This window comes from Anguilla rostrata, chromosome 10 (assembly GCF_018555375.3).
Source record: "Anguilla rostrata isolate EN2019 chromosome 10, ASM1855537v3, whole genome shotgun sequence".
Classification (NCBI taxonomy): Eukaryota; Metazoa; Chordata; class Actinopteri; order Anguilliformes; family Anguillidae; genus Anguilla; species Anguilla rostrata.
In genome coordinates this window covers 35805029-35822836 of record NC_057942.1, presented here as the reverse complement: position 1 = coordinate 35822836, position 17808 = coordinate 35805029, and the positions used below count along the sequence as shown (strand labels likewise).

The following is a 17808-nucleotide window of genomic DNA, read 5'->3' as shown; positions in this document are numbered from 1 at the left end:
TGTTCAGTAAAAGTGCAGAAGAGCTGTCGGTGAAGGGGGGTTTTAATAGCTAAAGGAACGAGTATGCCTGAAAAAACTCATTCTGATTCCTCCCCTGATACGCATCTAAACCTTAGTAAATGGCTTGGGACATGCAGACTTGGACGATGCTAGGACTTTGATCGCTTTCTTTCTCCACATCATGGCTACATTTATCTGGATTTACTAGTGATATAGCCTACCGTTAGGCTGATTTGCCGATTGCGCCTAGTTGCTGGCTGTTTAGAAAGCGGGATACTGCAATCTGTAGAGAGGTGACGTGTTGTTCTACTCCTCTTTTGACAGGTAGAGGCGACACTGAGCACCCTGCGCTGCTGGCGCTCATAACAGTGTTCTGTGCATGTGTCTGTGAGAGATCATTATCAGAAACTGCTGCAGGACTAGCCAGAGACCGAGCGAGAAGCAAATACTCTCAACTCTGATTGAGCATAGCTCAGAGGAAAATAACTGAAGAAGACCGTCTTTGCATCGATGTAAATCATCTCTCCAGTGAATCGTAGGGACAGTGTGGTTTAGTTTCAATTCCGAATTTAGTCAGGATAGTAATACGTTTTTCTTTTCATTCTTTTCACTGCAGTAAAGAAAAAAGCTTGATCGCCCCCCACCCCCCCGCTCCAAGTCTAGAATTTGAGAGGGAAGCTATGCAATGCAGGTCTCCGATTGACCAGCAACACGGCAGGAGGGATATTTTTTGCATCCAAGCTGGAAAGCTCACCAGAGAGCTAACTACGTCTTTTATCTTTGTTTTAACTAGTAGAGTCGGGGAAGCAGTTGGCTGGTTTGGGTATTGATATATTTATCGATTTTATATATTCTTATTATTTTGTACGTTTTTATTAACTCAGCCTTCAGTTAGACGCCATTTTCGTCTTATTTTTTTCCTTTTTTGAGCCTCGTTCCGTTTGACAGATCGCCGGAGGATGTCATTTCAGCTGGTAATCGTATAAGTGTATCTAACTGGATTTTGAATAATAAAGACGAAATCGTAACTAAGAAAAATAAAATAAAATAACAATTGAACAACACAGCATTGGACATGGGTAAGTCACCAGTCGTTTTCCTTGTTTTGACATTTAGCAAAACAGCAGTGCACAGTTGTCGAAAACAAAAAATACTACGTAACGACTGGTCATTTGCAGGTACCGTCTAAATGCCCTTCGATGTAAAGGGATACGCTAACTTTTTGTAATGTACTGCAATTCTGTAGAATTTTAGTACGACATGAAACGAAGATTTTGAAGTTACAATTATGGACCAATTCCGCGAGGTTACAAAATGTTTCAACTTTAAAATGAAACTGCTCGTTTCGTCTAGAGGAGTGGCAGAGCGTGTTGTAGATCCAGAGATTCCTACGGTAGGTTATTTTTTCTAGAAAAGATTTTTAAGAGCGACATATTCGTGGTAATGCACATATGTGAAACAAGTTGGGACATTAAAATGTTTCTTTTTAATTGCATGCATGTATAAATCCAATTAGAGGAAGCAGCATGGAATCACACCTACGTATGACGAAAATTTTAGTCGGAATGGATGTATTTTCCTTACTCATAAGTTGAGTTGAAGCTGTGTAATTGTATTTTGTGTAGGTTATGTTGTGTTGCCCATGTAGCACACGACTGACTGTGTAGTAGCATGGCAGCTTGTTACAACTCCACAGCAGCAATGCAAAGACACAAGATCATTATTTGAAATTAAATGACCTCTCCTGTTACAGTAGTCATCAAAAATACTTATTAGACATGGTAGAGCAGTATTATATCAAGGTGTTTCCTTATTTTGACGCTGATAATTGCGTATCTCTGCTAGAATGGAATTTTGTAATGTGTTAATTTGGTTAGGCTACACTAGTCTCCATAATGCCGCTGCAAATTTAATGGGTTTAACATACACGCACTGACCACAACTTGTACTGTTCGTCGCTTTGTTTTTTTAACACTTGAATAGTGTATGATTATCATCTTTATTTTCCCTCAGGGAAGCAGAGTGTAAAAAAAAAATGTTCTTTCAACATAGTGAATTCCTGTTCATAGGGAATCCCCTTTGATTGCTTTTTCGTGCTGCAACAATGGTCACCGCAGTCCTACGTCGCGTGGAGAGGACGTTCGGCAATTGATCTTCGTGAAGGGTTCCACTAGTTTATTCTAACCTATGACTTCAAGGTTTCAATCATTCTTGTGTCATGTAGGATAATTCAGTGGAATGTTACCCTCGTTGCCATAAATTACATTCTCAGTGTTTCATCAACTGACACAAGTTGGCTGCCAAGAACGAACGACGGACCACTGTAAACAATAATAAAACACTGGCAAACGGTAACAGTTGCGGTTTCAGTCTGTTGGTTACTGCGCCTGGTTTTGTATTTCATGCATATTTAATTCTTTTCCACAAGCATTTTAAGTCTGAACAATGCTGTTTTCAATTGTTATCTAGATTTAACCAAAATAAATAACTGATTTAACTATGTTTATGCTTCATGTTGTTTTATTTTGGCTAGTCTAGTCAATGCTGTTGAGTTCTGTTTTAAAATAAAGTCAGATACATTGTATGAGTCTGTGCCCCCTGAGCTCCCGAGTTGTTCAAATCCCTCACCACCTATGGAGACTAACCCCAGGAGCTGCAGGTCTCAGCCTTGACGATGTCATTAGCCAACTATGCGACTGTGTCCACGTTGGTGGGACACCATTGGCCTTGTCCCACCCAAGGCAGGTTGAGTTTAAGTCTTCCGGGTGCTACGGCTACATGAGTTCTTTCAGACTACCAGCTGTCTTTAGCTGGAGACATGTGTCTCCTCCGATAGGTTGCATGCTAGTTGTCCTTTAGTACTATGAGGTCTGGAGAGTGTGAAATGGTCACTATCTTGCTCAGAGTTGCATGTGAGGAGTGAATGTATCTGAGTTGTATAGTGCTCCTATAGATGGACTATCAGTGGGTTGAGAGGTACATTTAAAATGGGGGGAATTAATTGGTGTGGTTGCGGTTGGGGGGATCTGTGCATTTTAGATGTTGGTTGTACTGGTTGATTCGGTTGTGGGATCTGCCTTGGCAAAGCTGCAAAGAAACGTATTGATCAGGGGTTATCTTTGCTACTGTAATAATATGCCACAGGAAACCTTTTAGTGTGTTCAATTTTGGATCTATTCTGAAATGTCAAACTGACTGACCTGTGGAGTATTCACTTACAGTTGGCCTCAATGGAGCCTGCTCAGATGGGATATTGTGGAATATCCTTGTAAGAAATTGACAGTTCTGTCTAGGTACTCTTGGAACCATGGACTATTCATCTTATAGGACAGGGGTGTCAAACTGTAGTCCTGGAGGGCCACAGCATCTGCTGGTTTTTGGTGTGTTTCAGCACAAGTCATTAATTTAAGTCACTGATTGGCTAAGTGTCCACACACCTTGTTCTTAAGGCCTTAATTGGCTGTTGATTGAAAGTAAACCACAAATATCAGCAGTCACTGAGGTCCTCCCAGACTGTAGTTTGACACCCCTGTTGTAGGAGAATAATGTATTGTGCTGTTTTTCTGGAATAAAAAGAAAATTGTATCATCATGCTTTTTTGATAATCAAGGGCACATTGATTATGTGGTTTTGTATTTTCTGTATGTGACTATCGTGGGCGAGTCCTCTCAAAATGCACATTGATGCTGTTTTGCAGTAAATCAGTTTAGCTGCTTATCGTATTGGAAAAAAATATGATTGACTAGTGTGTTTCTGGCATTGGGAAGTATTCACTGATGCTCATTCGGAAATTAGAGGAGATCTCATTCCTTTACAAATTGCTAATCCTGTTTGTGCTTATGTGCCCTGGTGTTTATATGGTATAAGGTAAGCTATAAGTGTATCAGTGCATTGCAAAGGGGACTATTATGCCACACGTGCTAGAAGGTTATTAGAATGGTGCCATTTTGTGCAGTGGATGTACAAGGAAATGAATCGATTAAAATTTTAGAAGTCAAGCAGGGAAAAGGTTCCTGTTTATTTCTCAAATGGCTGGATTCATTGCAAGGACAGACATTCATTCAGGCAAGCTCATTTTAATACAATGTGTCCAAAAAGCATTAGTAACAATGGTTTAGAGCTTGAAGAGTAGGTGATACTCAGTCACCTGTGAGGCCATGGAATTGAAATACTATGCATGGTGCACATAGTTTTGTGTTATTTTTAAAAGCGCAGTTTAGATATGTTGACCTCTCTTTGTATTCTTCTTTTCTGAAAACAGAACACAGAAGAAGCGAGGTCAGTTAATACACCTACAAGAAATTGTATCTTGCGATGATGTGCATTCTCAGTAAATTACCATAAGCACAAATCCTGAGTGTCTTAAAATGTGATTAGTTTTCTCTCTGTTCTTGGCCATAGCTGGATTTTGTTGGAAGTCAGCCAATTCGTCACAGGAGGTAAAGGAAAGAGGAGAGATGTCCAAGGACAAACCTAATTGTTGGCAGCTTTTCAAAACTGAATCTCAGAGCAAGTATACCTTTTGGCAGCAGGCAGGAGGTGGAAAGTAATCTTTGTTATTGACAGCCATTTTGTGTTCCAAGCTGCAGTTTTTATGAGCCTTGCCACATTTATCTCCTGATTAAAAATCAAGTCTCTATTATACCCAGCGCTCCATATGTTGGTGGGAGTAAAGCTACATACTGGACCGTGCAGATGTTTTAGCAGAAGTCATTCTTAAATATCAGTTCCTGGTTTTGAAGGACTGGAATATTCTCCTTAGATGGTCCCTATTACAGTGCCATATGCTCAACTGCTAATATCACGTTTGCCTTTTGCAGCATGAGCTTATTGGTACAGGCTTGTCAAATATCACCATGCAGCCTGTGTATATTTATTTTAACTCTCTGCTATCCCATATGGAATTGACTACAGTGTTGTGGAATATGATTTGAGACAAAGCACCAGTGTGGTCAAATGCTGCATATGCACTTTCAGTTTAACTGAGCACTGGGGTTGTTAATCCTATCATCTCTGTGCTATTCTCCCTTTGGATGTGGGCTTCTATTAGGACATCAGATCTAGTTTTACTCTAATCTACAGCCTGGCTATTTACTGATTAAACAGGGCCTTAGTGGTGGGGAGATTACTAGTGTCTGGTGTCGATCCCACGTTGGCACGGTGGCTGATGTTTTCAGTACTCCAAGAACTTTCAGCACAGATGGCTGGTGTGCGTCTCCAGGAAGGTGCCGCCAGTAGAGAATTGTTTCCATGCCGCACGTGTTACATTAGATACCTCTGTTGTGCTTCTGAAATGGCCAGTGAAAGGGGTCCATTGTTCTCCTTTCAGTTCAGACTACAAGTGTGCTCTACTTGTTGATTTGCAAGATTCTGTTCTTGCAGCAGTGTCAGGAAGTAATTAAGAGTGAACTCTGACAGTGTTGTCTTTCTCTGCCATACTCCTTTCCTTTGTATATGACTTTTTTGGAAGAACAAGAAGAAGAAAAAGAAAAACAAAAACCAGTCTCTTCTACTTGTTTGCTTTTTTGTCAGTGAAAGTACCGTTTGCTGCCAAGATCTTAGTCATTTGAAATCCAAAGCAAGTTAACTACACAGAATTTGAAATATGAGGAAACAATTGGATTGCCTTTGTTGTTGGGGAGTAGAGTGAAAGCAAACAAGCAAGTTCGAACAGAGCAGTGTCAATTGCTTCATTAAAGAAAAATATGTAAGTGGAGTCACCTGGTTTGCAATACGAATACATCTATGAATAAGCATGAGGTTGACTTGATAAGTACATGGCATGTCATTTAAATTCCATGTTAATCTGATGCTTCAATATCTAGATGGTGCAGCACATTTGAATCTCCCTGGCCAGGTTAGGGAAGTTATCTTTCATTAAGCTTCAGGAATGTGAGGAATAGAAGTTGTCAGTCGAATGATTTGGATGTACCATTTCCTTTTTTTGTAGTCATCTGTTATTTTTACCCGGGCCCTGAGGTTTGCTCGAGTTCAGAGCAGTCACCACCGTGTCCACTGTATTTACTGATGCAGCTAATATCTCAGTCAAGCGTCTGACTGCAGTCTATTGTGCACGATGCAAAGCAGCCGTATCTGACATTGAGTCAATATAGCTGACGGCGCAGACATAAAAGGAACTGAAGTGACTCCAGAGGAAGTGTGACAATGAATGATAAACCTACCTGATCTACCGACTGGTTCCCCCGCGATGAGTTAGATTTAATTCTGTTTAGCTTTAGCTGAACGCGTGCCCTTTCCGGTGTGCAATTCCCCGGCCGTTAGTTTCCGCCTTGGTCGTACCCATCCCGCAAGTCCCGGCTCGTTTTGGGGGGGGCGGGGGGGGGTCTCCCAGGAGCCTGTCCCAGGTTCGGCCTCCTCCTAGTGACCTGTCAAGCTCACCGCACCGGGAGACGGTTCGCCGGTGTGGTGGGTTTAATCGCTTCTCTCCGCCCAGGGGCTGATGCGACTGTTCAGGAGGCTGATTATGCAGAGCCGGGCCCCAGTTAGCCAGGGGTCCGTGTGAGTGACTGCAAATGCCCGCGCCTGGCCTCTAACTGACAGCCGTTGTCATCCCATTGCTCCCGCTAATGATGTATTGAATGTAACAAGATCGCACAGCGAGGATCCTCAAAACGGGAATAATACCACATTGCAGTATAATGCCATTTAAAAAAAAAAAAAAGAAAGAATTAAAACGTCCCCTTTCTGCATTCTCCTGTGCCAAGGTCATGCTGAGGCTTAACTAATGTAAAATGTACAGCACAATGTTTTGCTTTTAAAGCTGCTTTCCAGTTTCAGAGTGGGAGGGGAGTCATGGCAATCCTAATGTTAACATCCTAGTCTAATGCACGGTCAAATCCCCATCCACTGTTTAATTGGAAGAGGAAAAAAAATAATGAAATAATAGACTAAATGTAGCTGCTGAAGTACTCTAATTTGGCATTGGCGTCGGTGTACTTGGTGCGCTCCTCCTGAGTTATTTCGTGGAAAACAGGCCTCCTCCCCGTAGAGCTTTCTGCTTTGGGCAGACTGATTTTTCTCTTCGCCTTTTGCAGACACTGGGAGCGCAACTGTTTGGCGGAGCTATTTGTGAGTCTCCCTCAGACCTCTCTGTTCATATCCTTAAAAGGGGCTGTATTCAGCACTTCCTCTCTTTTTAGTCCGGCCCCGCACGGCGAGGAATCCTTTCACAGATTCGGTAGGGGTGTAAACGTGCTCAGGAGGAAGCGCTAATTTCTTAGCGAGACTGGTCTTTCAAGTTAATGCCCTATCTGCGTAAACTGGCCCGGGAGTACAATCAAATTCTGTTTAATACAGTCTAGCCGTCTTATCCGTGAAATTGCAGCGGAGCTTTTCTAGATCACAGAAAAGTGATTGCGAGGCAGTAGCTAAATAAAATTAAACTGGAGCAGATCGGTACGAAATGCCCGAGATGATAAAATCACAAGAATTGTTTGTGTCAGAACAATCGGTTCACACAATAAGCAAATTACTGCAAAGCGACAGTTTATCTTCCTATCAGAGCAGATCACAACATGATGTTGAACTGAGGAATTCCAGTAATTGGTAGGCTTATCTGTTCAGTCACATCCAGTTTTGAGGAGGCTGGTGCTAGAACACCCAGGTAGACATTCCTGTAATGTTCTAGTGAAACTGTATTTTTGTCTTTAGGTTAACTGTGAAGGAATAGGCATATATAGATATGTAGGCCCTCTGAGAGATAAAGCCTACTGTATGAAAATCACCACTGAGTGAGCCGGGCACTGCTATAACAAACCTCCCTTATGTTTTATGAAGAAAACGCCTAAGGATTTCCCCATGTATATGGGAGAACACAATAAACCTAATTATGAACCGAACATGGTCTTTCACAGTCAGCCAGCTGTTTGAAGGCCTGCCTGACTCAACATGGTCCGCGATTGCGTAAACTGTTTACTTCACATAGAATAGTAGTAGTCTGTGTTGGGAAAAGGCAGGTTGTTCCATGGGGTTGAAAAACACACATGTTATTGTTGAATGGTGTTTGTTTTGAATCTTTCAGATCACTGGACCATATATTTGTTCTGAAACTCACGCCCATGAAGCTAACAGACACAATAAGAGCATACATTTGACAGGTCTTAGTTTGTATTGAGGTTTCTTGGGGACATCATTGATTTTTATAATGGTTACATTCTGTAGATAGACAGCCTGTTTGCCTATTTAAGCAAATTTGAAAATTTGTATCGCATGCAATGTGCTTTTCCATATATCAACCTCATCAATCACGCGAGGTGCCAGTGCATGCCTTCTGGTGTTGAAAGCTGTGATTCAGGTATGTGCGTGTGACATACTGCGCAGTCGTTGGATGGGGCTTTGAGGATCTCCTCATCCTTTGATGACTCGGTTCGTGCCATTTTATTTTTCCTTCTGGTTCAGCTGTCACCGTTATCCATTCAAGGCCATTGAAACTTCAGGCACACGGTGGTGATACTGTGTGGCTTAAACGCTGGCATTTTACTAAGACTTTTGCCCTATATATTCACAGCCCTCCAAGTCGGCCAGGAAGAGTGACATCCCGGTGCCTGCGGGAACGTAGTCCTTTCAGGACTGCCTTTAAAAATAAACCACATTTCACGAACTGAACCCACAGCTATGTGCGCATAACAACTGGCTGGAGCTTGTGATTCCAACGTTGTATTTACTGCTAATTCTGCTTGAAGCTAAACATAACTTTCGTTAACCACTCAGGAAATTAAAGAATAACAAGTCTGCATGTACAATCTTTAATTCTACATGACAGTTATATAATGCTGTTCTGATATCTTATAATGTTCCTACCTCAAGATATATGTCTCTAAGTATCATAAATATCCACTTTTTCTTTCACATTGGTTTCCGCTTTCTTGCTGAAAACATGGCAATTGCAAAGACTAATGGGCAAGTACTGAAATTGGGATGCAACATTTTTCCACTGGTGTTCACTTGGAATTGCAACTTGTTAATCGGAAATTGCTTCTTGTTGACAAGAGGTCACATCTGACCACTCAAGAGAGTTTTGTGTTGAAATGGGCAGTTGAAATGGGAAGCTCATTAATTGTATGGCTTCTAAGATTTTTCATTGGCTGCATGTAAGATTTGGCAGTGGCTTCATGAAGCTGAAGCATGTTCAATGCATGACCTTTGTTGACTTTCCTCTGTCTGATAGTTTTGGTAAGACTTCAATAAAATGATTTGCCATCAGCGAGATGATTACCTGAAAGTAAAATTATGTGATACCAAGTGGCTAATTTACATTTTAGTGCCAAAAGTATGTCAGGTACCACCAGGGCACAAAATGAATTTTTAAAAGTTTGACAACAAACAAAGGTCTGAGACATTATTTCACAGCTAGGTAGTGCATCAGAAAGCAAGCTGAATGCCAAATAAGTTCTAGGGTGTAATGTGTTGCATGATAATGGGCTATGGCAAAATCTTTTTGAAGGATCAGCTTTAATCTTTTCAAAAAGAATAGCTGGAAACAAATTTGTCTCAACGTAGAAACAAACTATGCAAATTGTTTTACTAATATTGATATAGTCTAAACAGCTTTGCCCATTAGGCATGGGTCCTGGAAGATATTTCTAATTAAGCATGCCTAATTGGAAGGGAAAATCTGTATAATGCATTCTGTTCTAGCCTGTGCAAGTACACATTACATTAAATCTTTATTGAAATGGAGATTTCACTTAAGCCAGTTTGTTTTTCCAAACATATCCCTCATTCTTTGTGAGAGTATCCATTCCATTAACTGCTGCCTGTACAGCCAGCTCCCAGCTGGGAGGGAACAACAGACAAAGCTGCAAACATATCAAGCGGTTTACAGTTTGCCTCCATTAACAACTGAGGAGACAAAACAGAAAGATAGGGAAAGGCTTATATGGAGATTATATAGACATAAATGCCACTGTGACAAGTGGCATCCATTTTGGCTCTGGCGATCTGTTTCTGTGGTATGGCATCCGTGGATTGCACCAGGAAGCAGGCCTTGTGAGCTTCATCAATCCCAATGTGTCAAATGGTGTCATTGCCAGGACGATTAATCAATCCAGAGCACTAGGTGTAAATGGAACAGTAGTTAACCACTAACAGCTTGATGATTAATCCTGGCTCAGCAGCAGCTCAGATCTCTGCTCAACAGTGCAATACGTCGAAGTAACTTTAGGGAGGCAAAGCGTCGAAAGCGCCGACCGTCGGCTATCGCTCGGATCGCTCGCCGCGGAAGTTGCCCATAATAGGTGGTCCGCGGGGCTGCCAGCTGTCAAGTTCAAGTGACTGAGTGAACTGTCACCTGTCAGACATTCACAGCAGAAAATTGCACCGCGAGCTCGCTGACCGTGGGCCGAAAGCGTTTCGAGTCAGAAGGGTAACTGGGCAAAGTCTGTGAATAGTGCTCTGAACCGGTGTGCACCCAGTCGATACAGATCAATAAGAACATGACACGGAGAAAGCGCTGGGGACGATGTCACCAAACCAGGCAGTTGTCGTTTATAACCGTGTGCTTAACTCCGTAAGGGACTTCAGTGACTGCTACTCTGGATTTTTCCCTCTTTCAAATGCTTTTAGTGCCGCAGCTGAATTTTACATGGAATTTCTATGCTCTGTGCCAGAATAGTAACACCATCTTTTCCATGTTTAAGTTTAACCTTATCATCTGATCCTGAAAGCATGTAAATGTCTGATCGTTTAAGAAAATTGTAGATTGAGATCTCAGTGCTCTCTTCTAACAGGGATGCTATATTTTAGTAGCAGGTGCTAGAAGCAGGTATGGCCATGGTTCTGTAAGGATTGCTGAACTCGGTGGACCGGTGACACAAATATGAAAGGAGAAAACGCCCAAAACTGGTTTGATTTGTAGCTGCCGTGCTTTCCTTAATATATTTATCTTATTTGGAAAGCGTGACACTCACAGTGTCATTTCGGTGCTAATGTAGAGGTCGTCAGAACTGCATAGGCTTATTTTTAGTGGAGGTCAGGATCTGGCTACACAATACACAAAAAGTAGGCCAAAATGCTCTCTGCTAAAGGGTAGTCTTCTAATGCTAAATGAGTATGTGGAGTGTGTGGAATATTTTGAGTGTCAATACCACCTGACCCGAGAGTTGCAAACCCTTTAAGATTTTGCTTTGCGTATCATTGCCTTCCTTGGCAGCGGAATCTCTTAACGCGATGGGTCGCGTCTGAATGATCCGGCCGCGCCGCGGTTGACGTGGTCCGGGGAAGGCAAGCGGTCCGTCAGAAGGGTCCCTGACCTCCAGGATTTACTGTGGGAAGGTCCGCTCCACACCTTGACAGCCTGCGTGGCGGAGCGTTGGTTGCCCCGGAGACGGGGCCGTCGCTGCCCGGCTGCCAGTGGCGGGGGAGGGGTTGGGGGTTCGGGGGTGGGGGGGGGGGGCTTGAGGACGGCCGCGAAATGGGGCGTGCTCTTCTCTCGCTCAATACAACGCCTGACCTCTTCTTTTGACCCGCTTGCAGTCTGTTCTGATTGCAGACACACTGGGTCAGTAACATCGCCCAAGCCTAAATTTCTACAATGTTTTTTTATACTTTTTTTTTGTTTTTGTTCGTTCAGGTGTGATTTCATTGCAATGGATTTAATTCACACAGTCTGAGAACCAGATTGTTGAAATAACAATAATTATGCCCTGGCAGACGAAATGCATAGCAACACGATTATAAAATAACATGAGCAATTACAATTAAGTCATTGATTAAAATGTAAAGCAGTGAAAATGTGTTAATGTTTAAATATAACTCAAGCTGAGCTTTTTTATGTTTGTTGAAACTGGCTAGCGCCCAGTGTTATGTTGTCGTATCGCTTTCCGCCATCAATCCCCCAGATTTTATTGCTCAAGCAAAGGGCAGTGTGCTATCTCCGCCGCTTCTATGGAGAAGCTTCTCCCAGCACACCTCCATCTGAAATAGACAAGGCATTTCTGCCCCCAAAATGGATAGGCATGATGTGGGGACGGGGTCAGATAGGGATTGAGACACAAAAAAAGAAAGAATTTGCCGTCATTTCCAATTCAAATGTGATAAAGTGCGGATTTGGGAACTGAAGTGGAATTTCAGTTCTCGAGGGCTTTGGAACTGGAACTGAATTGAATTTGTCACTCTCGGTGGAAGTGGAATTATCACAAGGAACCTTTGCTGGTCATGTGGCTCCTCAGGGGACATGGACCGGGGGTGGGCAACTTGAAATGGGTCCTTTCTGGCTCTGTTTGACCACAGAGACCCATCTGAGAGAACAGGGCAGTCTGTGTATGGATGCCTGTGGGCTCCTACTCTTATACCCTGATGTTTGTCTAGTTCTAGTAAGGAAATTATTCATGTTGTAACTAGCTCTTGAAGAAATTGATTTTTATTCAGTGGTGCACATTACTTGTTGGCAGACAGTATGTTTTTTTGCCTTCTTATCATTTTGTGTGTGCAAGCAGAGATGAACAGTTTGCTCAAAATAGGGTAGGTATGGATGTTCATTGTATCAACTCCACTTCACTTATCTATGCTTAAGAACACAAGACAAGCTGCCCCTAATCCCTGGCTTTACACAATGGGGTATTCCTTTCAAGGATCACTAGCTCAAGGTAGGTTTCAATTTTATAGATGTGGGTGTTTGTTTGGCTCTTGGGAGTTAATTTTAGGCTAATCCAACATTCTGGTCTAACCACCATGAAGGGTTGCATTACCCAACCCTGACTGAGGGCAAAGGTCATCATGTGGAATTGTGCTTTGTCTTTGAAGTTGAAACGTCATATTTGTGGTTGTTGTGTGCACATATTTCCGACAAGTTTGGATCGGCAGGCAAAAGCACGGTCTTGCTGTTTGCCATTTCCTGCAGTTTCGTGATTAAACATTGTCAAGTGAGTGGGTTTAAGGTTGAACAAAGCAGTTGTAAACAAATCAATTATCATTCCATCAGCGTTTCCAATTACTTTTCTAATTAACATTTAGATTTTTTGTTTGCTTTTTAAGTGTTTCGGAAATGACATTGTTTTTAATCAAAAGAATGAGTACATTTGGATAATTAATATGCTACAAAGACATTGGTCTCTGTACGTGGTAACTAATTAAATCAAGCTGCAAATATAGACGAGAATATCCTTTCTGAGTTGTTGTGGGTCTTTTTTTAAGGAATTCCTTTTACCTCGCCATGTCATCATTCGTTGCTGTCAATTAAATCTGTCAATCAATTTTTAATTGATTAGCCCGTAACTTTTGTATTTAATTAATTATCACATGTCATTCTGTGCAGTGGGTCTCTATTGCTATAACCATCCACTAGCTCACAAAAGCAGGTTTAAGGAATAACAAACAAGCCCGCCCCCCCCCCCCCCCCCCAAGGAAAGAGTGAGAGAAGCACTGCTGAGCACGATGAAAGGAGTCTGAAATCCAGCCTGAATTGTTTCCAAGTCCTGCAAGTGTAGAAGGAGAAAGGGACCCAATGATTGCTCTCTCCGCTGCTCAGAAGCCCCAACCCCCCCGGTCCTTTTGCCAATCCGTGATGACGTGCGTTCAGTATTCGAGTTTACAGAGCACCATGTCCTGTCTCCGCGGGGTGACCCAGTTCTCAGAAGAAAAAAAAAACCCGGTTTCAAGAGATCTGTGGTTTAATGTGTCTGAGCCCAGGCTCATCGCCGCCCCTGCAAAGTCAATCTGTAGGCAGACGCGGTTGTGAAATACGTGTCCTGCACGTACAATGGGGAGCGGTGGCGGTAACCCTGATTAAAACGCGCTCTTAAAGGTGAAGGCGTGGCCCCGGGTTTGAAAGGGCAGCTGGATGAAAAGGCTGGGACCGTCCTCCCGTTGACAGGAGCTGTAATAGATGGTCCTCGTTTCTCCGGCCAATTTGAAGGGCGGTCATCGCTAAGCATAGACTTGCAGTGCCAGATCCTTGAAGTCCGGCAGTTTTGCAAGTTTCTGCAGTTCCACTTTTTTGTGAAATGCAATATGGCCGCCCTACTTTTGTTTCCAATTTTTATGATTTAATCTTCCATCAGTTGCATGCAAGCATGTTTAGCTAAAGGCTATGCTGTACTGTAACAAGTTATACGTAGGCTGGCTTGAATTGGTAGTGGCTTGCATATGGTACTAGTTTTCAGAGTCTAACTTGACCCCAGAAGTTTGAGGTTTAGCTCCCAGCTGAATTAACGACTTGACAGGGTCAGATACTTAACGACGGCATCTGTGGCCTCTTTTTTTGGCTCTCCGCATTAAGAGGTTTGGCTTGTGGCTAACAGCCTTGGCGTAGACCGGAGCGCTGTCCGGGGGCTACGCTCGCACGTCGACCGCTGTGCTCCACGGAGATCGTGGATGAACTCCAGCCTTCCGAGCCCCTCGGCCCGGACGTGGCTCCGTGCCACCGTTACAACGACGGCCGCATCCGAAGTGGCGAAACGGTGAAGTAACGACGGACCCGCGCCGCGCTTTCCACAAGTCTGACACGGGTAACGGCTCATTCAGGTTACTGTCAGTGCGGAGTTGTCATTGGTTACGTAATAAATAACCGATGTAGGGCCTTTGTGTGTTTAGGAACAGCATGCTCATAACTTAATGTTGACTTAATGTATCTTGAGGAGGCAGTTGGCTTGAAAATATGGGATTAGTCTCCATAGAGCTTTTTAGGTGGCCAAGCCTGTCTGTCAGTGTTCTCTTGCTGCATTTAACTACTGCTGTGCTCTTACAGTGGTTTGGCTGTATTTTTATTACTTTTATTAGCTTGTTTTTTGCCAATTTTCCATCATAGAGATTTTCATTTTTTAATGAAAATCTCTATGATGGAATTGCAGCAGTATGGTTTAAAGCTCATGCAGAGTCAAAAATACAGGTTTTGATTTTTGAAATTGTCCAAATAACAGGGATAAAAATGAACGCGATCGTGCTGTTTTTATCATTCTGTGCTGTTATTTGCGTTATGTTTTTGAAACTACCTTTTGATGAGCTGCTGTTTTGTGCCGAAGGTTGCAATATACGCACCAGAGGTGGGAAGGTTGCTCTGAATTATGCGGTCATGAGTATTTCTCGAAGGATGGGCATCCCTACACTTCCCACAGATACTTATCACAGGAGCATTTAGGAACAGTGCAATGAAAACGTTAAATTAATTAAATCGAATACATTTTGTATAACTTCATTTAATAAATTGAATGATGAGTGCATGCAAATCTTCCATAATAATCCCCTACTGTGCCATTTGAGTATTGCCGCTTGCAGTGCTCCTGGTGCAGCATGGTTTGTTGGAAAGGACATTTGTCTGGTGATAGGCCGAGTTGGATGCCTAGTGCCCTGGTGTGTGAACGTACTGCATGTAAATCCTTATAAATATTCCCACATAGGCTACATAGGCTTGGTCTTGCTTTCAGTCATAGTGTAGGCCAATTCTAAAAAGAACTCTCAAGAACAGTCTGCTGTTTTAGTGGAAGCTAATTGCAGAAGGCAACGCTGCACCCTGGAAACAGATCACATTTGTTCCTTCCGGAGATACAAACTAGACACACCTGAGTTTACAGCTATTTTAAAGATTTAATTTTCTCAGAGGGGCTTTGACTGCATGCAGGCTGTCAGGAAGCTTTTCTGCAGATTAAACATACTGGCTCCCTGGCGGTTCCCGTGTGTTATAGTTATGCAGAGAATGTCTGAGGCATAAATCTGAGGGATTATCTTCCGCGGATGTTTATCAGGGAATTTTTCTTGTTTATTATATTATGATTGCTCGTTGATATACTGTACGCATTTATGAACTTGGTTATCAGACGGAGCTTGCCGTTGGGGTTGTCTCATAAAATGTTTACGACAGACTGATAGATCTGACTTGAGAAAGGGGTTTGATACTCCGCAAGAGATGAAAAGTGTCTGGTTTCAACTAGCTTTCAGCTAAATTTTTTGTTGTTTTTAGTGCTTACAGGTGTGTGTTTCTGAGTGTTTGATGGTGCCGTTGATTGATGGGCGATGTGGGGATTTTGACAAAAATGATTCTACCTTGATGTTGAAGAGCTTGTGTTGAGGAGTGATAGGGTTGCGGTAATATTCAGCTTCTCTAAAACTGGAATGGCACGGGTTGGGAGTTTATTTACTCTGGAAAGCACGTTCATCGCCTGTTTAGAGCACTTTGCACGGAACTCCTCCCTCCCTGATGTAGCGTTATCACTCAGTAGAGCACTGCGCTGTGTAATGAGGTGGTCGGGTGGAGCGCTACAGTGTGTGAATTAGGTGGCCGGGTGGAGCACTGCCGTGTGTGAATGAGGAGGCTGGGGGTTTAATTGCATTCTTGCTTTGTGCCTGGCTCTCTGCTCCAGAGGAATTCGTGGAAAATTCCAGCCGAATGGCTCTGGTTGCATGAGTAATGGGTTCACGCTGAAATCTACAGCCTGTTCTGTTGTACCTTTGGTTTTGCTTAAGGGAGATCACTTTTAAGTATTCTGAGCACAGTTATGGCTGCTGACCCCTTCAAATATGATTAGTAGCCTGAGCGTTGGGTATGCAGGTATACCAAGAAAGACATGTACTTTCAGCATTATGTAGCTTAGGTTTCTTATGGAAATGATTTAAGGGGAAAGTGTGTACGAGTACTTATCTTTCTTTTTTTTTTGGGGGGGGGTGGGGGTGGTTGGGTGGTTGTCAAATGGAATTGAAGTTCTGCCTTTCCTAATGTTACTCTTCCTCTCTTTTTCTCTCTCCATTCTCTCCACAGTTTCACCTTGGAAGACTTGCCTTCTTGTGGGATTTATAGGCTTTCTGGAGCAATAGCAACGTGGGACATCTGAGCCTTCATTAACTGGGGTCGCTGAGCGGTTGACTTGACAGGTTCACTCCTGCTTTCCAGTTAGCTGCTGGTTTTGCGTGTCCCCCAAAAAGAGCTTTGGGAGCCTCAGCATGGAGCAGAGAGAACTCTCCGGCCCGGCCCGGCCCAAGGGGGGCGAGGCCGAGTTCTACACCCCCGGGAGCACCATCAATCGGGCCGACCTGACGGAGGTGGTGGGGGGTCTGCTGCCTGTCCCGGTGAAGGGCCTCTCCATGGCGGGGGAGCGGCTGGACCCCGAGGAAGAGGACGACCTGGGGCTGGGCAGGGACGTGGACGACAACTCGAACCCGGACAGCGAGAAGTGGGTGCAGGGGGACGGCCTGGAGGAGCAGGAGTTCTCCATTAAGGAGGCCAGCTTCTCGGAGGGAAGCCTCAAGCTGAAGATCCAGACCACCAAGAGGGCCAAGAAACCCCCCAAGAGCCTGGAGAACTACATCTGCCCTCCGGAGATCCGCATCACCATCAAACAGCCCGGAGAGCAGAAGGGGGCCAAGCAGGGCAAGAGCTCCAGGGGGGCCAAGGAGGAGGACAAGGGCCCTCCCAGAAGGAAGGTAAGCTCTCTCTGATGAAACAGAAGGAGGCTGTGTCTGAGTTTGAATCCGTGCCATTTCCGCTTAGCTTTGTGGTTTTAGGCAGTTTGACTCAGAAGTAAAAAAAACCCACAGACATGTCCATCCAGTGTACAGACATCCTCCCTGGCCATCTCTTGTCAAGGTCAGTGACAAGTTGAGAGATGAGGGATTATATATTATTATGATTTGGGTGCAGATTGAGGCTGGAACACACATCAGCGATAAATTAATTGAATATTTTCATGTACTTTCAGTTATTATTGGCCATTAAAAAGAATCTAAAATAATGACTGTGATTTAATATGATAATCATTATTTTATAACATAAAATAAGTTTGGCTAATAAGTAGTTCAGCTATTTTCAATATCATTAAGATACTTGCCACCAATGCTGGATCCATTGGCTGGTTTGTCTAA

The 17808-nt window shown here is 43.3% G+C and overlaps 1 protein-coding gene across 1 annotated transcript in view; it reads left to right on the top strand.

The window, feature by feature from the left end:
- The first annotated feature begins 356 nt into the window (after positions 1-356).
- The window catches only part of setbp1 (SET binding protein 1), a 68650-nt gene continuing 51198 nt past the window's right edge, over positions 357-17808 (top strand). Inside the window, exons 1-2 of the mRNA XM_064296756.1 lie at positions 357-1079; positions 16709-17370. Of these exons, the coding sequence (XP_064152826.1) occupies positions 16891-17370 (480 nt within the window). The 5' untranslated portion in view covers positions 357-1079; positions 16709-16890. The remainder of the gene's footprint in view (positions 1080-16708; positions 17371-17808) is intronic.